This window comes from Rutilus rutilus (assembly GCF_951802725.1).
Source record: "Rutilus rutilus genome assembly, chromosome: 25".
Classification (NCBI taxonomy): domain Eukaryota; kingdom Metazoa; phylum Chordata; class Actinopteri; order Cypriniformes; family Leuciscidae; genus Rutilus; species Rutilus rutilus.
This window is the reverse complement of record NC_140229.1, coordinates 24,091,775-24,109,826: the sequence shown is the minus strand read 5'-3', so window position 1 is coordinate 24,109,826 and position 18,052 is coordinate 24,091,775. Positions and strand designations below refer to the sequence as shown.

Below are 18,052 nucleotides of genomic sequence, written 5' to 3'. Positions count from 1 at the left end.
ATTCAAAATTCAAAAAAATTATAATAATTTGTGGGTCTCAGGAAGATAACTGTTTTACCAATATTATAAATCTCTTAGCATTTAAACATTCGTCCAAATGTTCATGGCACTGTTTTAAAGTAAAATTGAGTAGAGTAAGTGATTCAAATTAAGAAAAAGAAAAAAAATACAATAAATAAAAAAAGTAATCAATATATCTTTAACATCCTGACAGTGGCATATCCCCGTTTATTTGGGGTAATGGGGAACATATAACTTTGCTGCCAAAAATTCACATGTTTTTTTCTCTGTGCCATGAGTTAAATCCTGGGATTGGAGAAGTATAAAGACACATCATCTTCGGTAATAACCATTAAGCATAGATTATAAAAGGGTTGGGCTTTAATCGCTGTTCTGAGCATATGGTTGTAATTCAGCGTTTTATCCGTGGTCTGGGCTACTGTTAATAAAAAGGTACTGTAATCCTGATGGAGTAATCTAGTGTTGTTAATGGACTCCATATGGTTCTCATCACTGAACCAAATGTACTGAATTTACCCCCTCAAACACCACACATTAAAGGCCCTTTCACACCAAGGCCGTTATGTTCAGGATATTGTGAGCGCGCGCTGCAGTTTTATCGCCTGCCCCTTTAAATGCGCGAGCTCGTTAAAGAAAGATGGATTCTGATTGGCTGTCAATTTATTATCGTTAATAAGATGGAAAAAAAAATCGTTCTGAGCTTCCCAACGACATCGTTCCTCTATAGTTTTGCCGTTGACTCTACTCGCTATTCTTTTATACTCATAGCGATTGTTTAATATCGTTATAGTTCTAATTCTTGGTGTGAAAGGCCTTTAACCACCTAATAAATGCTGACTGGTCGTGGATGACAAAATAATTACAGGTATAGTGCACTTTGTACAAACAAACAAAAATTACACAAACTCTCCAACATACATTGACCGATGAAGACAAAATCATTTTATTAAAATCTTAAAGTAATAAATGGTTCCTAATGATAGAGGCTGCTTTGGTCAAACGTTTCAATCCCTTCAGACCAAGTGCGTTGTTTAAAGCTTGATGTCACTACGATTTCAGCACATCTTTATTAAAACTCAAGACTTCAAATATATTAAACCCAACTTTTACTTTCCAAGCCCTCTTTGAAACCAAGACGCAAGAAGATTAGCTTTGGGGGAAAAGAAAATCAGTTCAGGTGTCAAAAGACAGCATGGCTGATTCCACTGTAGAAATACATTGATGCTTGAGGAACTGACACTTTACTAGACCTTGAATGTGACAAAAACACATGGAGACAGGAGCTTCTGTAAAGTTACAAAACATGAAAAAGAAAAACGTTTACTGGTATGGGCCATATAAAACTACCAGAGTACTTTACAGTAATTCATTCAGGACACAATTTTCAGACACTGGAGGGCAACGTTTAGAAGCACAGATACAAAAACTGTCCATTTTCCTTTGCCACATTCACTGTGTTAAACATGAGATCTTGATCCGCCGCAGTCCATTCTCTCTTCATCCAAACAGTAATAGTAAGACGATACACACGGAATTCACTGCTATCAAAGGTACTGTGGAAGAGGAAGACAAAACATGTTAATACTGAACAAAGTCTGGAACATGTGCAGAAGACATTGCATAAAGACATAGGAACAACCTATTTTTCTCTTCAGAAACATGATTAAAGTCACAATGAAATTATATTTGTATTCATGTGCCTGGTAATCTTTAATCCAAATAACTTCCCCTCCCTCTTGCAGTGACATCTCTTCTCTGATGGCGTGTTTACAGGCGTGCAGAGCTGGGAGAACGCCACACATGTTCAAGTGAGTCAAGTCGCTATGCACACAAACCAAGTCAGTCAAGTCAAGTCCTGCTAAAGATCAAGTCAGGTCACAGTGAGCTGCGCGGACCGTTTATCTGCTCGGAGCAATAATAGACTAGCTCAGAACAGCATTAATAACATCGCTGCAAGATCTAGGGAGAATCATTCAAATTCAGTGCAGAATTCTCTGTTATAAACCATATCAGATCAAACTGAGCTGACGTGGAAACCAGTAGAAACATTGTGCCATAAACGAACAAGTTATAGGCTTTTCAGTCCACAACATTCACCATGGATTTAACGTAGTAACGCTAACTGTCAGAATAGAATCAAATGTTTTCTCATTATTCATTTCAGGGTTCATACAAACTTTTGAGAGTGAAATTCAAGCACTGATCATGGGCTTCACAGTTTTCCAGCACTTAAATCCAGTTTAAATGTCATTTTTAATGTGATAACCAAAAACATGATTTGGTCATCCTTCAAAGATTGTCCCCATTTGTAAAACTAAAAAAGTTTCAAGATGTAGGAAAACTAGCACGTGGCAAACAAACGCTTTTAATTAAAAACAAAAAGAGAGATGAAATTGCCACTATAACCAGTAGATGGCAGCAGAGGAACACTTGTTAGCCATTTTTACTCCATAATAGTTTATTTTCACATGTTTTGCTTGTAAACCTATATTTAGATATTATGAAATTCCTATTATAAAATATAAAATCATCAAGAAATCCATTTTTGTCAAAGTTTGACACTTTTTATACTGAAGTAGGAAGTCAAGAAGTTTCGTGAAAAACAAAAACGTCTTTAAACTGCGAAGAATTACAGTAAAGAGCGCTCCTCTTATAATCACTGAAGCTGTCGGATCAGTATGGTGCTATAAGAGAACAATGGTACATTTAATTAGAGTAGAATATTATAATTATTTCCCTATAAAAATGTGTTTGTTGTTAAAAGTTAATTGTATCTGCAGTTCATCTCAACTCAAGCTCAGTGCTTTACTGTCAAATGTTCATTTCTAAGACACAAATATGTAATATTATTAGTAACTGCACTTATTATATGTGGGATAAGCGTTATTTAATAAAAAAACACTGTTTGGAAGTTAGTCGGACGACAAGAACAAGAACAAGAAACGTGTGAGCCAATCAGCAGTAGGCGTATGACGGTGGAGGAGAGAGAACGATCAAGAGGGAGATTTGAAGAAAGACTGCAGAAATATAGATTAGACAATGCAAAAGAGAAAAGCTCAGAAGAAATCACTGGAAAATAAAGGGTTATGTTTGGGCAAGAGCTTTAGTTAATATCAGAAACGCTGTCAGCGCTGGAGAGCCTGAAAACAGACGCGGATGTTGCTTTGATTCGCTCCGCACGCGAGTAACGCTGGGTTTGAGTGTGAGTGTGTGTCTGGAGATGCTGTGCTGTTGGCAACTAACAACCAACTCTTGTTTGTAAGGACTATTGTGTTCTGCGCGTAAATTTTTTTTGTGCCTTCTTGTCATTCGTTCATCTGCACTTTATTTTCCGTGAAGCATTATTTCGTTGTGCTTCTGCTGTGATAAACAAACATCCACTGTTGGATAGTGTGTGTAACGGAGGCCAGCGTGTGTGTAGTGAGAGTCGCGCTGGCGGCTGCTGGAGAATGCGGTGTTCAGCGTTATAGTTAGCGCACTCGACTCGCTTGCAGGGGCATCGGGGTTCAAGACGGCTAGGATTGGACGGTGAGTTTGAGGCGGAGCTATGAGAGAGGGCTGTGTTTGTTTGGGTTGATTTCAAATATCAACAATGTCCAACAGCGTTTTTGAAATATTGCTTACCCCACCTTTAATGCAAAACTATTTTAATTGTATGATTAAATTGTCTTTATGATTAGCAATCCCCCCAGCGCCACCATCTGTGGAACGGAGTGGCACCGCTGCTACTGCGCTCAAATGTTAGTCGGGAGCCCTGATATGGTCAATTTCAAAGTGTTTATATCTAAAAGAAACTATCATGGGAGATTTTCTTCTACACTTTTCCCCCGCGCAGACTCTGATCACTGGTGCCGCTGGTTCTGTAGCCTACATTTTGTTTAGAAATGTATGTTAAGATGATCTATTTTAAAAATAATTTCATTACTTTAGTTGTTATAAAGTCATTGTTGAGTCATACAGTTCAAGTGTCGAGTCATCGGAGCCCAAGTCAAGTCATTTTCTTCATTTAGACAAGCAAGTCTCAAGTCCTTATATTTGCAACTCGAGTCCCCACCTCTGTTGGCGTGAGGGCGGGACAATAACCTGTCACTCACATGAGATCCACCAATAGCAGACCACGACCATCCATCAATTCACCATAGACAAAATCAACATTCTTTCTCGTAGACAAGCCGTTTCACTCGGATAATAGGGAAGAAAAGACTATTGCAACATTTGCTTCATGCCAACTTTAAGATACAAGGCTTAAAACATTTACAGATAAATGAGTAATTCTATTAATGATTCTTGATGGTAATAGACACTCCATGATCTGGAGATGGGAAAGAATAAATCAGTGCCGACTCTTCAAATGAACATACCTCTCATGACAGTCCTGACGGAACGAATAAGGTTCAGAAGTTGTGCTTTAATCCCGGGTTCATCTCCAAATCCTCCAATACTTTGCTCTGCCCCCCAACCAACTGAAACAAATATGTTTATCAGTGATAGTGTATAGCACGCTATAATGTTATATACGCATTTGACACATTTTTAACAGTATCCAAGGTAAAAGAGCACGGATAGTCCCTCAAAAATATTGCTCAATATATAAAATATATAAAAAAAAAACTTGTTTCTCCAACTAGCGCCCTAATTGCTAACATTTCCAATGTATGTGTATTCCGTAAGATTGAGGAAGAAACACTTCCTTTGGGAGAATTTAAGTTATCTCTCTTTTTATAAACTCCGATTTCAAATGTTTGCTGAAAGACAACTATGCTGCTGAAATTATTGATCATTTAGGCCTATTTGTTTTGCATTGTAAATTCTTTATTCACAAGAACATATTTCTCAACACTTTGCCTGGATTTGAAGTCTTTCCAGTGGAAATGTCCCATACTGTAAAATCTCTTAAACTGTGATTTTACCTTCTTTCTTACTGAGATTTTCTTCGTTCAGCTATTTGCAAATATAGCCTGTTTTGCCTTTCCTTCTATTCACAATTCAGTGCTGACTCGACTTTGCAATAGACAAGAGACTCTATTTGATTCGATATCGCATGGAATTGATTCGAGATCGGAATTGAGATGAATCGTGAAATCTGTGTCAATGTCCAGCCTTAATGGTATTCATTTAGTATTTTCAAATGTTTTAGAAGTATGAAATAACACAAATATGGAAGTATGGGGATTATGTAGTGCTTGAAGAACGTTAAATGGCTATTTAGTTTTGTCAAAATACCAGCTCTGCACTTGGGCTACAAACACTCTACACATTACATGAGGTGCTGATCCATTTCAAAACGTATTTATTTCAAATATATTCACTAAGCGATTCATGTGACTTCGGTACATTTACATTATATGACACTAGTGAACTGACGTTTAATATTTTGTTAAAAATACAAACTGTACAGATTCGAAGTCATTCAGGTGAAGAAAATAACTAACGTCACCAGGGTAATTCATGTTAATATTTTCATATTTCTATTGCACATTTAGGAGACGTAAACTCTAGCCTAGCAAACCAGATGGAAATACACACACAAATGTTTACATGACAGAACAAACCTATTGTCATATTTCAGAATGAAAACCATTCATAAGAACTTACTTTTACTGAGAAACCTCTCTTCGTGCAGAACGGCGATAGCATTGGTGAATAATATCGCTGTTTGAATCAGCGCGTACAGTGTGAACGCCATGTTGGCACTATTGTGCTGACGTAAAGGACTTGCGTCGCGCAGGATTACGTCACAAACGCGCCGCTGCAAGATTTGATTGACACACAAACATACACTGCTATAACTATTGGATACTACTTTAACTATTAAATAGTAAATAGTGTGCTGTTCTGAATTTAGCCATGTACTGTGTACGCCAAGCTATTGCGTCACGTGCTCACTGTATTTACATGGCTGAAACGTATTTCTATACATTGTAGATTTTTATTTGTATCTTATTTTCTGACAGCAACCTTTAGCATACGTTTATAGTAATAAAACACTATTATACTATTCAGGATAGAAAACAACGAATATATGAACTGCATTATATGATAATATTTGATAATACATTTAATAACTAAATAATAATATAAATGACAAATCTTGTATTCGGTAGAATAAGTTATTTAGGTTTGATTCCCAGGAAACACACATAACATACAAAAATGTACACTTCAAAGGGTATATATGTATATATATACGTTCTTTCTTTAGTTCTAAATTGTATTAAATGGTATTGTAACGTGTTTGTGCTTACTGCTAAAAATTATGTTTTTTCACAAGTGCTTAATGTAATAAAGCCATTTAAACAACAATGGTCAGTCTTTTTCATCTTATAGACTTTAATTATCCACATAAATAGTAGAGAAACTACAAGAACATATTTAAATACATTTGCATGAACAGTTAACAATAACATTTTTTCAACTGGTGTTTATGTCAATGTTGTATTTAAACAGGCAAAACGAGAAAGGTTTGCAGACGTTCAGATTGCTCTCAGACTTCAGCCACAGTACAGAGCAACCGTTCCCTTCACATTAACCTCCGCATATGTACATTTACAGCCTAGAGCTAAGAGAACTGTACAGTGCACGGGGAATAAATAAACTTAAGTTCATAAATAATCAAAGTGGGGTTACTGTACAGGAAATATGTCAAAGGAACTCTAAATCATTGGTAGATGCATGACTGTGTATCCGTCCGCTGATGGCGTTTGGTTTCATCGGAGAGATGGACGTCGGTCAGGTTTATCAGTGACAACGTTCAACATCCGGTGAAGAGGTTCCTTTCGTTGTGCTTGAGATTGGGATGATTTGATTTATCCTCAGAGTGTAAAAAGATGTTGAGAGCAGCTTGATTTAGTTTCAGATGAATTTACCTAGAAAAAAACAGTTGATACAGTCATTATGATACAAAATAATCAAGAAAGCTAAGGCTAAATGTAAAAATCACAAGCATCCAAAAAGTCAGTGCAATTTGTCATATTTACTCAGCACTGAAATCAGCAATTGATTTTACAGAAAGGCCACACATTATATGTCTCATTACCATCACCATATGATTTTATAACTTTGATACTTACCATTTAGCTTTTGTTAAGATGCGCCCCGACCTTTTCTTTTCTAATGATGTTTGCATAGGGAATCTACAAATAAACATAATCAGTTAATACTTGCACAACATTTCTCTCAGCTGTCAGGTCAGGGAATATATACTATACACATACAGAAGTAATCACATGAAAAAAGAAGTTTGCTTCATAAAATGTTTTAATGAAAATGTCTTAAAATACTGTTCAAAAGTTTGAGGTCGGTAAGATTTCTTTATGTTTTTGAAAGTCTCTTCTGCTCACCAAGGCTGCATTTATTTGATCAGAAATACAGTAAAAACAGTCATTTAAATGTAAAATAGCTGTTTTCTACGTGAATATATGCTAAACTGTAATTTATTCCTGTGCTCAAAGCTGAATTTTCAGCATCATTACTCCAGAAAGAAATCATTCTGATATGCTCAGTTATTATAAATTATTATTGGTGCTCAGTTATTAATAATGGTTCTCATTATTATCAATGTTGAAAACATAGTTGTTGCTGCTTAAATTGTTGTGACACATCCTACTGTATAATACTGTGATCATTTTTTTCAGGATTCTTAGATGAATGAAAAGTTCTAAGAAAAATATTTTGTGATATTACAAATGTCTTTACTGTCACTTTCGATCCATTTAATGTGTCACTTGAATAAAAAGCTGAATTAAAGTGCCGTAATGATGGCTTTGGTTCAGGAAATGGAAGTGAAATGTTCTTTTTCTTTTAATCTGGTGCTATGGAGGGATAGCATAAATGAGAGCATAATTTTGTGAGTGAGAACTTGTTAACACTCAAATCACATCAAAAAGGCCACTCGTAGACTTTAAAGACTTAAATTGGGTCATACACGAATGTTTTGATTGGGCCACCCACACACAAGATCAGGGTTTCAAATTTCAATTACGGAAGGGTCAGGAATAAATATCCGATGAAATCACGGCAAACAAAGACTGAGAGAAGGGCCAGGTTTCCATCCTGACCTGTGAACACTGTGAACAACTGTACCGTAAACTCCCATTTGTGGCCGTTTCCATAGAATAAAAGTAGAGCTGCGAGATTTTGGAGAAATTGAAAGTCACGATTTTTGTTGTTATTGTTGTTGTTTAAAAGCGAGATCTCGATTCTCCCACGATTCTGAACAGACACAGCTAAACAATATAACATGTAATTTACAAGAGGTTCTGACAAAATGTTAATTGCTGCAGTCCATTTAAAAATGTTTAATTAATTAGAATGAATTATTTTTTAAAAATGTTGTTTTGTTTCATAACTGGATGAATCAGCGTTTTTGAGCGAATCTCTTGAATGAATGATTCAATGATAAATACATTTTTAACAGTCACTTGTCGCCACCTACTGGTGTAACGATGCCATTGATACAATCGTTATGTGAAGCGTTGTTCCGTTCAATAAGGTGATTTACGCTTCCATAGACATCAGTGTTTAAATTGGAACTATAAACTTTTATACTTCTGTGATAATCTGAATTATTGTAAGACAGAAATAATAATTCTGTGTGGCTGAAAAGACTGTTTGTGAAGCGGTTTCATAGTGGCTCTCTCTGGATCAGCAGCAGCACAAACACAGGTCTGAATGCTCTTCAAAAAAAAAAAAATCTTACTGACTCCAAACTTTTGCACAATAGTATATTTCATAAACACAATGAGTCACTTGAAGCCGTTGTAAACAGCATTTAGCCATGACTATTCATGACGCACATTGTACTCTTGTACCTTATTGCTTAAAAACACTCTTAAAAATCGGCATTGATGGTTCCATGAAGAACCGTTAACCTTTCTATTCTACAAAAGGTTATTTTTTTTAATGGAAAATGTTTTTTTTAGATTATTAAAAAAAGAAAAACACAGTTCTTTTAGGAACTGATCACTCAAAGATTCTTCAGGGAACCCAAAATGGTTCTTGAATGTGAAAACCCCCCATGAAACCTTTATTTCTAAGAGTGTATGTGGTGAAACAACAGCAAAAGGAAGCAGACATCCACTAAATGTCATTCTAGTTTTCTGCATTCCCGAAGTTCAGCTTTGAATGTGTGATGTTGTGATCTCTCATGTGTGACTGATGGTGTTGAAGTGAAAGATCACAGATTATCAGATCCTGCCGGCTGTCTTACATTTCTTCTTTAACACAGATTTAGCAGATTACTTATAGCAGGGTTGCTTGTGGGATATTCGTATGATGCACAAGTCAATTAATCCGACGGGAAATGATGACCAAACTAACATGTTATCAGAAAACTCCTTACCATCTGTAACTGTTGCACCATTTCTTCCCTGTAAGCCAGTTCTCTCTTCATTTGGTCCTGAAAGTTATCTGTAGAATAGCCAAATATGGACGATTCAAATCAAAGGCATATATTATGGTCACACATTTTCATATTTAAACCTATTTAAAGTGATGTGAAGCAGGTTTTCTGATTTTCACAAGCTAAATCGTGATGATACTTACGGAAAACTGGGAACGGAGAGCTGCCTTTCAGAGCGTGAAACTCCTGCTCCAGTCTCCTCCGTAAATCTATCTGTTCAAGGAGAACTTTCTGGAGCTCCTCTGAAAGACGGATCACACAATGAATCAAGAATCCCACCTTATCAACTGTTACGTTTAGAGACAAATATTTAAACATTTTATTTACACTCGATTTTTGACAGAAGTCTCACCAAGGCTGCATTTATTCTTTCAGAAATACAGTAAAAACAGCAATATTGTAGAATATTATTGTGATTTAAAATACTGTTTTCTATGTGAATATTTGTAATAAAATGTAATTTATTCCTGTGATCAAAGCTGAATTTTCAGCATCATTACTCCAGTCACATGATCCTTCAGAAATTATTCTAATATGATGATTTGATGCTCAAGAAACAGTTATTATTATTATCAAAGTTGAAAACAGTTGTGCTGCTTCATATTTTTGTGGAAACCTTGAAATATTTTTTTCCAGGATTATTTCATGAATAAAAAGTTCAAAAGAACAGCATTTTAAAATAGTTGTTTTTTTTTTGTTTTTTTTAGCATTATAGAAGTCTTTACTGTCACTCTTTTGAGCAGTATTGTATATAATTCTAAAGTCTTATTTTGCAATCTCACCTTTTTCCATGTTCTCGACGTCCTTCTTGAGCGATACAGGAGAGTTTGTGTCTTGACTTTGGTCTGCTGAGCAGAAAAAAAAGAGGAATTTTCAAAATCTGTGCAGATTTATGACCTACATTGCAAGCGTTCATTCACGTCAGTTGTTATAAAGGACTGACACACGTCATGTAGTCCCACCAGCAGCCAGTAGATGTCAGTCTGATGACAGGATACATATTTGACTTCATATAATGCTGTTTTCCCGGAGTGAGGAAATGGTATTCATATGTCATGAATATGGTATGAAACATCTGTGACAGCATATTTACTGTAAAGACATAATAATATACTATGAAAATAAACTGAGTAAAACATAGGCCATTCAACAAAATATCTGATTAGTGCAGCTAAATTAAGTCATTAGAAACGCCCTTGCAATGTGCCAATATCCTGAAATAGGTGAAAAGAGCTGATTTCATTAATGTTACTGAGCTATTGAATCAGGAAATTATCCTAAACAATTTTGATTGGAAACCTTAGGAGTCGGTACGTTCGCAAAGGCATGTCCGCCGACTGTGTTTTTGTGTCTATATCGCAAATGGCTCAAATGAAGTGATTCAACACATCGGTATAATCTTCCCCTCATTCCTCTCTCTCTCTCTCTCTCTCTCTTCTCATTTCCCGTCTTGCCTCCTTAAGCCGAACAAGGCGTTCCTCATTTGGAAAGCGGTCTTGTTCTCGCTCTCCTCCTCTCTCTGTCTCATTTGACAAGCAAATTTGCAGACAGTGCCTGAGGATAACAACCTCGTTTGACAGTCAATTAACCGTGAATAGTCAAAGCCAAGGCAGTTTGCATTATATAAATGGAAAATTAGATTATTTTTTTCCCCCCCTTCCCTCCCAAGAAACAGAACTATCTTTAAGACACTGCCGTTTAGACTCTTTGCAAAATCAGAAGTTCTAATCACGTTTCCCAGCAGCCCCTCGGAGACGTTTAGCAATCAGGCAAAGGTGGTTTCATTTAATTTGTTTCATGTAATTTTTTTCAAATATATTATACGGTGTATGAGGAGATCATTATCGGCTAGATAATATAAATGTTGGCATAGATGTCATAAAACACTTTTAATGTCTTTCTGACAGATAAAAGGCAATAAGCTATGATCTTTCTAATGGAAGATTTTGCCAAGCAAAAGGCAATTATTTCCGTTTGATATTGTTGAAATGGTGATTGTCACCTTCCTGCCGCTGAGCTGATTGTCTTCCTGAACTGTTATGGCTCCCTACAGAACACATTTTCCCAATGACATTGTGGAGAGAGCTGCTCCATTTTAAGAGTATATTCCGTCCCGTATCTTTTTTATATTTAGATTAATCCTAATATCCTCGCAGGGATGGGCCAGCCGTGCCGCGCGCATTATTCCGCGAGCCCTCTCGCTGTAAGTGGCGGATGTAAAGCGGAGATAAAGCGTTGAGATAAAGTGTTGTTCTTACTTGGAGTCTCTCGCCAGAACTCGGGTGCGGACGAGGTTTCTGTCTCTGGGACGAAAAAACTGCTTTGCTCTTTGTTGTCGTCTGAAGGAAAATTGAAAAATGAGATATTGTGAGGTGAATGCATGGACACAAATGAAGCAAAGTTTAAGGCATAAAGGTGGAAAATAGAATTCTTTTTTGTTAATTATAAATATTTTGTACTGATTATTTTTTGTCAAATTATGTTTTTTATGTGCATTTAATTTCACAAGAGAAATGATGTCTAAGACTATAATATATAATGTGTGTGTGTGTGTGTGTGTGTGTGTGTGTGTGTGGTCCTGGTAAACCCTACATTATGGGACAAAGATGGCAATATCTGAAATCCTTGTCCAAACATTGTTTGGTCCCCATGAGGAAAACAGCTTATAAATAAGTGATGTTTTTTGAATATGTGAAAATGTAGAACGTTTCCTGACAAAAAAAAAAAAAAAAAAAATATATATATATGATCAATAAGTTATGACAACATGTTTTTACATTGCTTTAATTAATCAAAATAAATTAAGCAATTTTCAACTTTTTTTAAGTTCAACGAGATTCAACTAATTTTTAAAGTCAGTTTAATGTAATTTAAGTTGAAATGACTTAAAACATCTAAATTGATTGTACTTAAAAAAATTACGTTTTTTACAGTGTAGGGTAAGATGATATAATATACAGTCTGTGCAATATAAAAAATTACTAAGTTTATAGAGGTCCCCCTAAAACATGAAAACACAACGTGTGTGTGTGTGTGTGTGTGTGTGTGTGTGTGTGTGTGTGTGTGTGTGTGTGTGTGTGTGTGTGTGTGTGTGTGTGTGTGCTGCCATGGTTGTAAACAGTGTAAACTTTAAAATAGATAATCAAAATAAAATAATGCAATGGAAAATCAAATTACGCTTCCATTCACTTTCCATTCATGTCTCACCTGAGATGGTTGCTTTGTTTTTGGTTGCATAGGCCGGCAGCCCGTCGTCTCTGCTCTTGTGCGCCTGTAACCATAAAACACCAGCAATGTCTGATTAGAACTGATTCACAACACCAGGCCAAAGGTTGAAACATAGAGCAACCAAATATATCAGTCAGCCAAAAGCACACAATTGATTAGCCTTGAGAATGACAACGCTGTTATGTTTTATATATGATTCTGATGTTTGTTTGGCTGTGTGGTGCTACTGAGTTTCTTCAGATAAATCAACACGCGCGTGTGTGTGTGTGTGTGTGTGTGTGTGTGTGCGCTGAGGCTAATTGCTAAAGAATTCCCGTTTCAGTTTCCGTCGCTCATCCCGTTCTGTCTGTTAATGTAGCGTCAAAGGGTTAAAGATTAAAAGGCTAATAGGCAGAAGTGACAAAGGGGAGCAAACATAATGTCGCCATTAAACAAAACACGACTGGGCTTATTAGGAGGGATCAAAGAGCTCTGAATATTTCATTTCTGCAGGGAACACAGGCTATCAATCTTGTTATGCATATGGACCCTGCCAGCCAATGGCCCGCATTTAAATAATTAGTCAAAGTGCCTGGAGGGAATATTTACATTTCTGTACGCGGTGCTCTCCTCCAGCAGGCCGTGAACGGGGCTGGGGACTTTGAGGATGGTGGGCGGACTGACAGGGAGGTCGGGTTTGTTCTCTGAGGTCTCGGCGGGAACGCTCGGGAAGGAGGCTTGCTCTTTGGCTGGATCGCCCGAGTTGTTGTCGGGAAGCCCGCGCATGTGCAGGGGGGGCGTCTGCGCTGACCGGCTGCCGAAATCCTCCTGTTCCTCGTCCTGTTTGGTCTCCACGTCCACTTCTTGCTCCTCATCGCTTTCCCCGCTGTCGCTTTGGTAGCTGCAGCTGGTCCCGGGGGAAAGGTGCCGATCCGTCCCGAAGTCCTCCAGGCTGCCGTGGAGCTTGGCGATGCTTTCGGCGTCTTTGACCACGGGGCGGAAGGCGGAGTGGTAGCTGGCCTTTCGGGCTTGAAGCGAGGGCGCGTCCAGCAGCTTTACCCAGCCCTCCGGGGCCGGTCGCAGGTCCGAGGTCACGGGCAGGGAGTCGCTCTCGAACAGCCCGGACCGGGGGTTCGTGTCCAATCCCGAACTGGCATCGGCCTGTTCAGACAGATCCAAAAAGGCTTGTCTGAGAGACGGGCTTTCTGTGAGGGAGGAAAGGGCGTTGGGTTGGGGTTGCAGGTAAGTGGGTACCGGGATGCCCCCGGTTGCCCTCGGGGGCCAGAACATGCAGAAGGGCGGGTAGAAAGTGTCTTTGCGTCCGGGCCAAAGGAGCCCTGAGAGGCCGCTGTTCTTCTGCCCGTTGGTCGCCTCGCTGTCGTCCTTCTTCTGCGGGCACAGACCGAATGCAGGGAAGGTGTATGGACTTGGGAATAGCGACGTAGTTGGGAACTTCTGCAACATCCCGAAACCTTTGCTCGGGACTGGAATGACCGGGTAACTGCGAGGGGCTTTTCGAGGCGAGAGGCTGTTGCTGTCCAAATCATCATCGTCCTCATACCGGCCTCTCTTCTGGGATAACTCCGGAGAGATCATGTGGGGCAGAACCGAGTTGGCAGCCTTGACCGAACCCATGGACGAGCAGTGAGAGGAGGGAAGAGCCCTCTTGCGACTCCCTCCGTTGAACATGGCTTTTACATCCTCCCAGGCGAACATCAGGTCGTCCTGCGGCGTTTTGTCTGTCAGTTTGAGGTGGCGGCGCCAGGAGTTGAAGTTGGCGGCGTCTGGCTGCGTGTATTTGGCCTCGGGCGTGCGGTGTGAATGGAAGATGAATTTGTTTGGGGAGAAGTACATATTACAGTAGGAGCACTTGATGCATTTGGCCCGGGAGCTGTTGTAGCGCGCTGGGATGAAACTTCCCCGGCAGCCCCAAGCGCATTCATGCATCACGTCGAACGCAAAGTTGTCTGGCAGCTTGGGTGGAGAATTCTCACCCAGGAAAGACTTGCAAAGTCGCTCTGCCTCGCGTTTGGTGATCATGCCACAGCGGCGGGAGGAAATGGGCATGGCACCGGCCCGCCGGAGGATCTCGAGCTGGACCGGGGTGCACTGCACGCAGGTGATGCCCAGAGCCACTCGACGGTTGTGGATCTCGTTGTAGCTGTAGTTCTTTAGCAGGGTGTTGGATATCTGAGCCAGGCATAACCGCTCTTGAAGGTCAATGACCAGCGAGACAATAGGCACCCCGTAGAGGATGACCGACCCCACTTGGTTGGGCTTGAGGGAGGATCTGGGAGGTGTGAGGGGCTCCTGCTGAAATGAACTTGGTGGGGTGGCCATCACAATGTTGTTCTGTCCAGGCAGAAGACTCTTTTGCAATCTTTGCAGACCACTGACTGGAGATGTTCGTCTGTAAACACATTTTAAAAGGTTAATTTAGCAATGAAAAAAAAAATACTAAAAAAAAAAATTACAGAAAAGAAAAAAAAATGATTCAGATGCATTAATTCAAAGCTATGCAAAGTATATCCATAAAGAATATTTATTTATTAATATAACCAAATGTGGCACAGTTATTAAAGATAAACCAGAATTTTATTTTACTAGACAATAAATTAAGAATTAAACAACTTGCAGAATTACTGTAAGGCTTTCTTCACATGTCAGACAATGTTTGTATCAGATTATGATGCGCTTGAAATAAAAACTAATTTAAAGAACGAGAGAAAATTACAAGGATGCTGATCAATCGCAAAGTAAATAAAAGCAATAGACATTTACTACACTATTATACAATTACAACATATATAAAGAACTAGATCAGTGCGCTAGCTAAATCAGTGCAATTATTAATTTTATTCCTTGAATCATGAACATTGTTTTGCTGTTTCTGTGGTAAAAAAAAAAAAAGAAAAAGCGTGAAATGCTTTTAATACTATGTAATACTTTTAAAATATATTTTTTAAATATATTATATTACTGTAATACTATAAAACAACACAGCGGAATTTACAGAGAGTTTAGGCAGATTTCCCCGTAGAATGTTCTGACGGCCTCAACGTTCTATTCCGACTTTTCCATGCAGAATATAGAACGTCGCTATTTTATGTTTCGGTAATGTAGCCTATCATATAATAGCCCAGTATTATAGCCTAATAATAATAATAATAACAACAATTTGCCATAAAAAAAAAAAAATAAACAGTGGGCAACAAAATGTCTCCACACGTTTGTGTGCCTCTTTTCACGCCGAGAACAAAAGTCACTTCTAGTCAGAAATGCCTAAATATAAACAAAAACAGATCATTTTCAGACGGACTCGGAGACGAAGAAAAGTTTGTATTTTTCTTACCTCCGCGCGCAGTCGGAGATGTCCAAACGCTACAGAATATAAATCATCTCGAAGCCTATTCCACACACGAAATTAGAAATTCGTTTTCGGAAATGCAAACGGTCAACGAGAGCGCGAACTTTATAAAAACAAGCACGATAAACGCGCAATATCACAACAGGCTCCTTTATCGTGTCCAGTAACAGTAGTGCAAGAGCGAATAAGCGCGCGCCTCACACACCGGCTCTTATTGCCGGAGTTGGATGTGAGTGATTGGCGTGGCTCTGCCCCTCTGAAGAGCCAATGACGTTTCACTAACTGCCACTCAAACACACTAAAGAGAAGCTCAGACAGGAGCCGCAGGGGCCCCGGGTGATGCGCGCGCGCGTGTCTACTTCAAACCGGAATTAGTGGGGGGAAAAAACACCCGTGAACCACCCATGTGTAGGCTAATCGGTATAATCGCATGGACAACACCAGAAACTGTTTCATAAATATATTGTGTTACACGCCTAAAATTTAGCCTAACCAAAATAGTTTTAGTACATTTAAATAGGACAATTATAAATGAATCGCATGCATTTTCCATAGCGTTTAAAGATAACGAATAATTGTAGGTCTAAGTTAATATACTGATAGGATGATGCCAATAAATAAATAAAAAATACAATTTTGTCGGCTTTAATTAATTTGACGGTCGGTTTTTCGAATATGATTATTATATGATTTTTCAGCATCCACATTGCTTTTGTATAAACTGTATAAAGTGGCCCAGTTTTGTGATCATTCATGTTTAAGAGTGGTCAGTATAGCTTTTGTTAATGTTTTATTATTTCGCTATCAACATCTGCATTGTCACACACTTAAACTGTCCAAACTGTCATGCTATATCGAGGCAATTTCCGCGCATTCATAAATCAAGCGAAAGGCGATAAATGTCGGCATGTCATTTTTTCATCATTATGAGGTAATACATGGGCTGTGCGTACTGAATCGACCACAGCTGAGAATAAAACTAATCGCTTGATGCCAATGACATGTTGTCCGACAAACTGTCTCATCAATAACATTTATATAATAGCCAGGTGCACTATTGATCCAAATATGAAAAATTAGGCTATATCATGTAAAAAAAAAAAAAAAAAAAAAAATGCCGTCATATTTTTTAATATATGAAAAATGCCCTTTTCCTCAAATTTCTCCGCTTCAAAGCCTCAGATCTGTAGGGTTTTTATTTTAAATGTCGGCATTAAATATATAATTTCAGGATGTTGATAACATAGCGCGCAATTTTGATAAGAATAGTTGGCTTAATTGTGACGTTTTCATTTTGCCACGATAATAGAATTAGTACAAAAGGTCAAGTGTTCTGAAAAGCCAGTCAAATTGACAGGAAAGAGAGGGTCCCATCTGTAGCCCCCTAAACCTCATTTAGAGCCCATCCCGCTGGCTTTTGTCTCCCAATAGCCAAAGAGCAACCTCATACGACCTCTCATCCCATTACAGGAATATGAAAACATAGATATACTTCAAAATAAAAGGTGGAATAAATGTAACTCTTGTTAAGCTTTTAACACTAACTCATATAATGTTTCAATTTATACTTGTGAAAATGTGGTTGGTATTTTGCACTGTAAAAAAAATATATATTTTCATGATTTGTTATCAAAACAATTGTTTTCTTTTGTCAAATCAACTTAGATAATTTATGTGGTTCAGATAACATCATATTTTGAGTTTCTGTTGATTAAACCAATTTCCTTCATTGTATTAACTCAAATTTTTAAGTTTCAACGAACTTAAAATTTTAAGGCAACCAGGTAAATTACCCTTTTTTTAAGTTAAACCAACAAATTAATGTATATATGAATTTATATCAGCTACTGATCAGTGTGTTGCATGTTTGTCTGTTATGTGTCCATAAGTGGAAAAAAGGCTGCTCTATAATTAAAACACAGAAGAGTTGAAAACTGCAAAGGTTTATATTAGACCGCAGCTGATGATAATCATTACAACTAACATGCTGAACAGTTAAACATGCCGGCCTTGGTAAATCATATGTCTGCTTGATGCATTGAACTTCATCTATATGT

The 18,052-nt window shown here is 38.1% G+C and overlaps 2 protein-coding genes across 3 annotated transcripts; both read right to left on the bottom strand.

Annotated features, from left to right (window-relative positions):
• Positions 1-936: 936 nt before the first annotated feature.
• ier3ip1 (immediate early response 3 interacting protein 1) lies at positions 937-5,752 on the bottom strand. The gene is made up of 3 exons (XM_084401441.1): positions 5,617-5,752; positions 4,383-4,484; positions 937-1,574 (listed from the first exon to the last, which is right to left on the bottom strand). Exons 1-3 carry the CDS (start codon positions 5,705-5,707, stop codon positions 1,519-1,521), a joined length of 249 nt encoding a protein of 82 aa, XP_084257567.1. The 5' UTR covers positions 5,708-5,752; the 3' UTR covers positions 937-1,518.
• A 574-nt stretch (positions 5,753-6,326) lies between these two features.
• Positions 6,327-16,214, bottom strand: skor2 (SKI family transcriptional corepressor 2). Of its 2 annotated transcripts, XM_084400431.1 has the most exons (9): positions 15,981-16,214; positions 13,238-15,038; positions 12,629-12,692; positions 11,680-11,760; positions 10,204-10,269; positions 9,565-9,663; positions 9,362-9,429; positions 7,092-7,154; positions 6,327-6,887 (listed from the first exon to the last, which is right to left on the bottom strand). In XM_084400431.1, the coding sequence occupies exons 2-8, from the start codon at positions 14,966-14,968 to the stop codon at positions 7,095-7,097; spliced, it is 2,169 nt and encodes a 722-aa protein (XP_084256557.1). In that variant the 5' UTR covers positions 14,969-15,038; positions 15,981-16,214; the 3' UTR covers positions 6,327-6,887; positions 7,092-7,094. The 2 variants fall into 2 exon arrangements, with proteins under 2 accessions (XP_084256557.1, XP_084256558.1); XM_084400432.1 differs by lacking the exon at positions 15,981-16,214 and having other exon boundaries at positions 6,329-6,887; positions 10,204-10,266; positions 13,238-15,092.
• Positions 16,215-18,052: the final 1,838 nt, after the last annotated feature.

Coding starts and splice junctions, on each gene's coding strand:
- ier3ip1 (XM_084401441.1), bottom strand. CDS start 5,707: ATGGCGTTCACACTGTACGCGCTGATTCAAACAGCGATATTATTCACC. Junction 4,485..5,616: donor AGAGAGGTTTCTCAGTAAAA/GTAAGTTCTTAT, acceptor TATTTGTTTCAG/TTGGTTGGGGGGCAGAGCAA. Junction 1,575..4,382: donor CGTCAGGACTGTCATGAGAG/GTATGTTCATTT, acceptor CCTCTTCCACAG/TACCTTTGATAGCAGTGAAT.
- skor2 (XM_084400431.1), bottom strand. CDS start 14,968: ATGGCCACCCCACCAAGTTCATTTCAGCAGGAGCCCCTCACACCTCCC. Junction 9,664..10,203: donor CGTCGAGAACATGGAAAAAG/GTGAGATTGCAA, acceptor TCCGTCTTTCAG/AGGAGCTCCAGAAAGTTCTC. Junction 7,155..9,361: donor TGGTGCAACAGTTACAGATG/GTAAGGAGTTTT, acceptor GTTTATTTGTAG/ATTCCCTATGCAAACATCAT.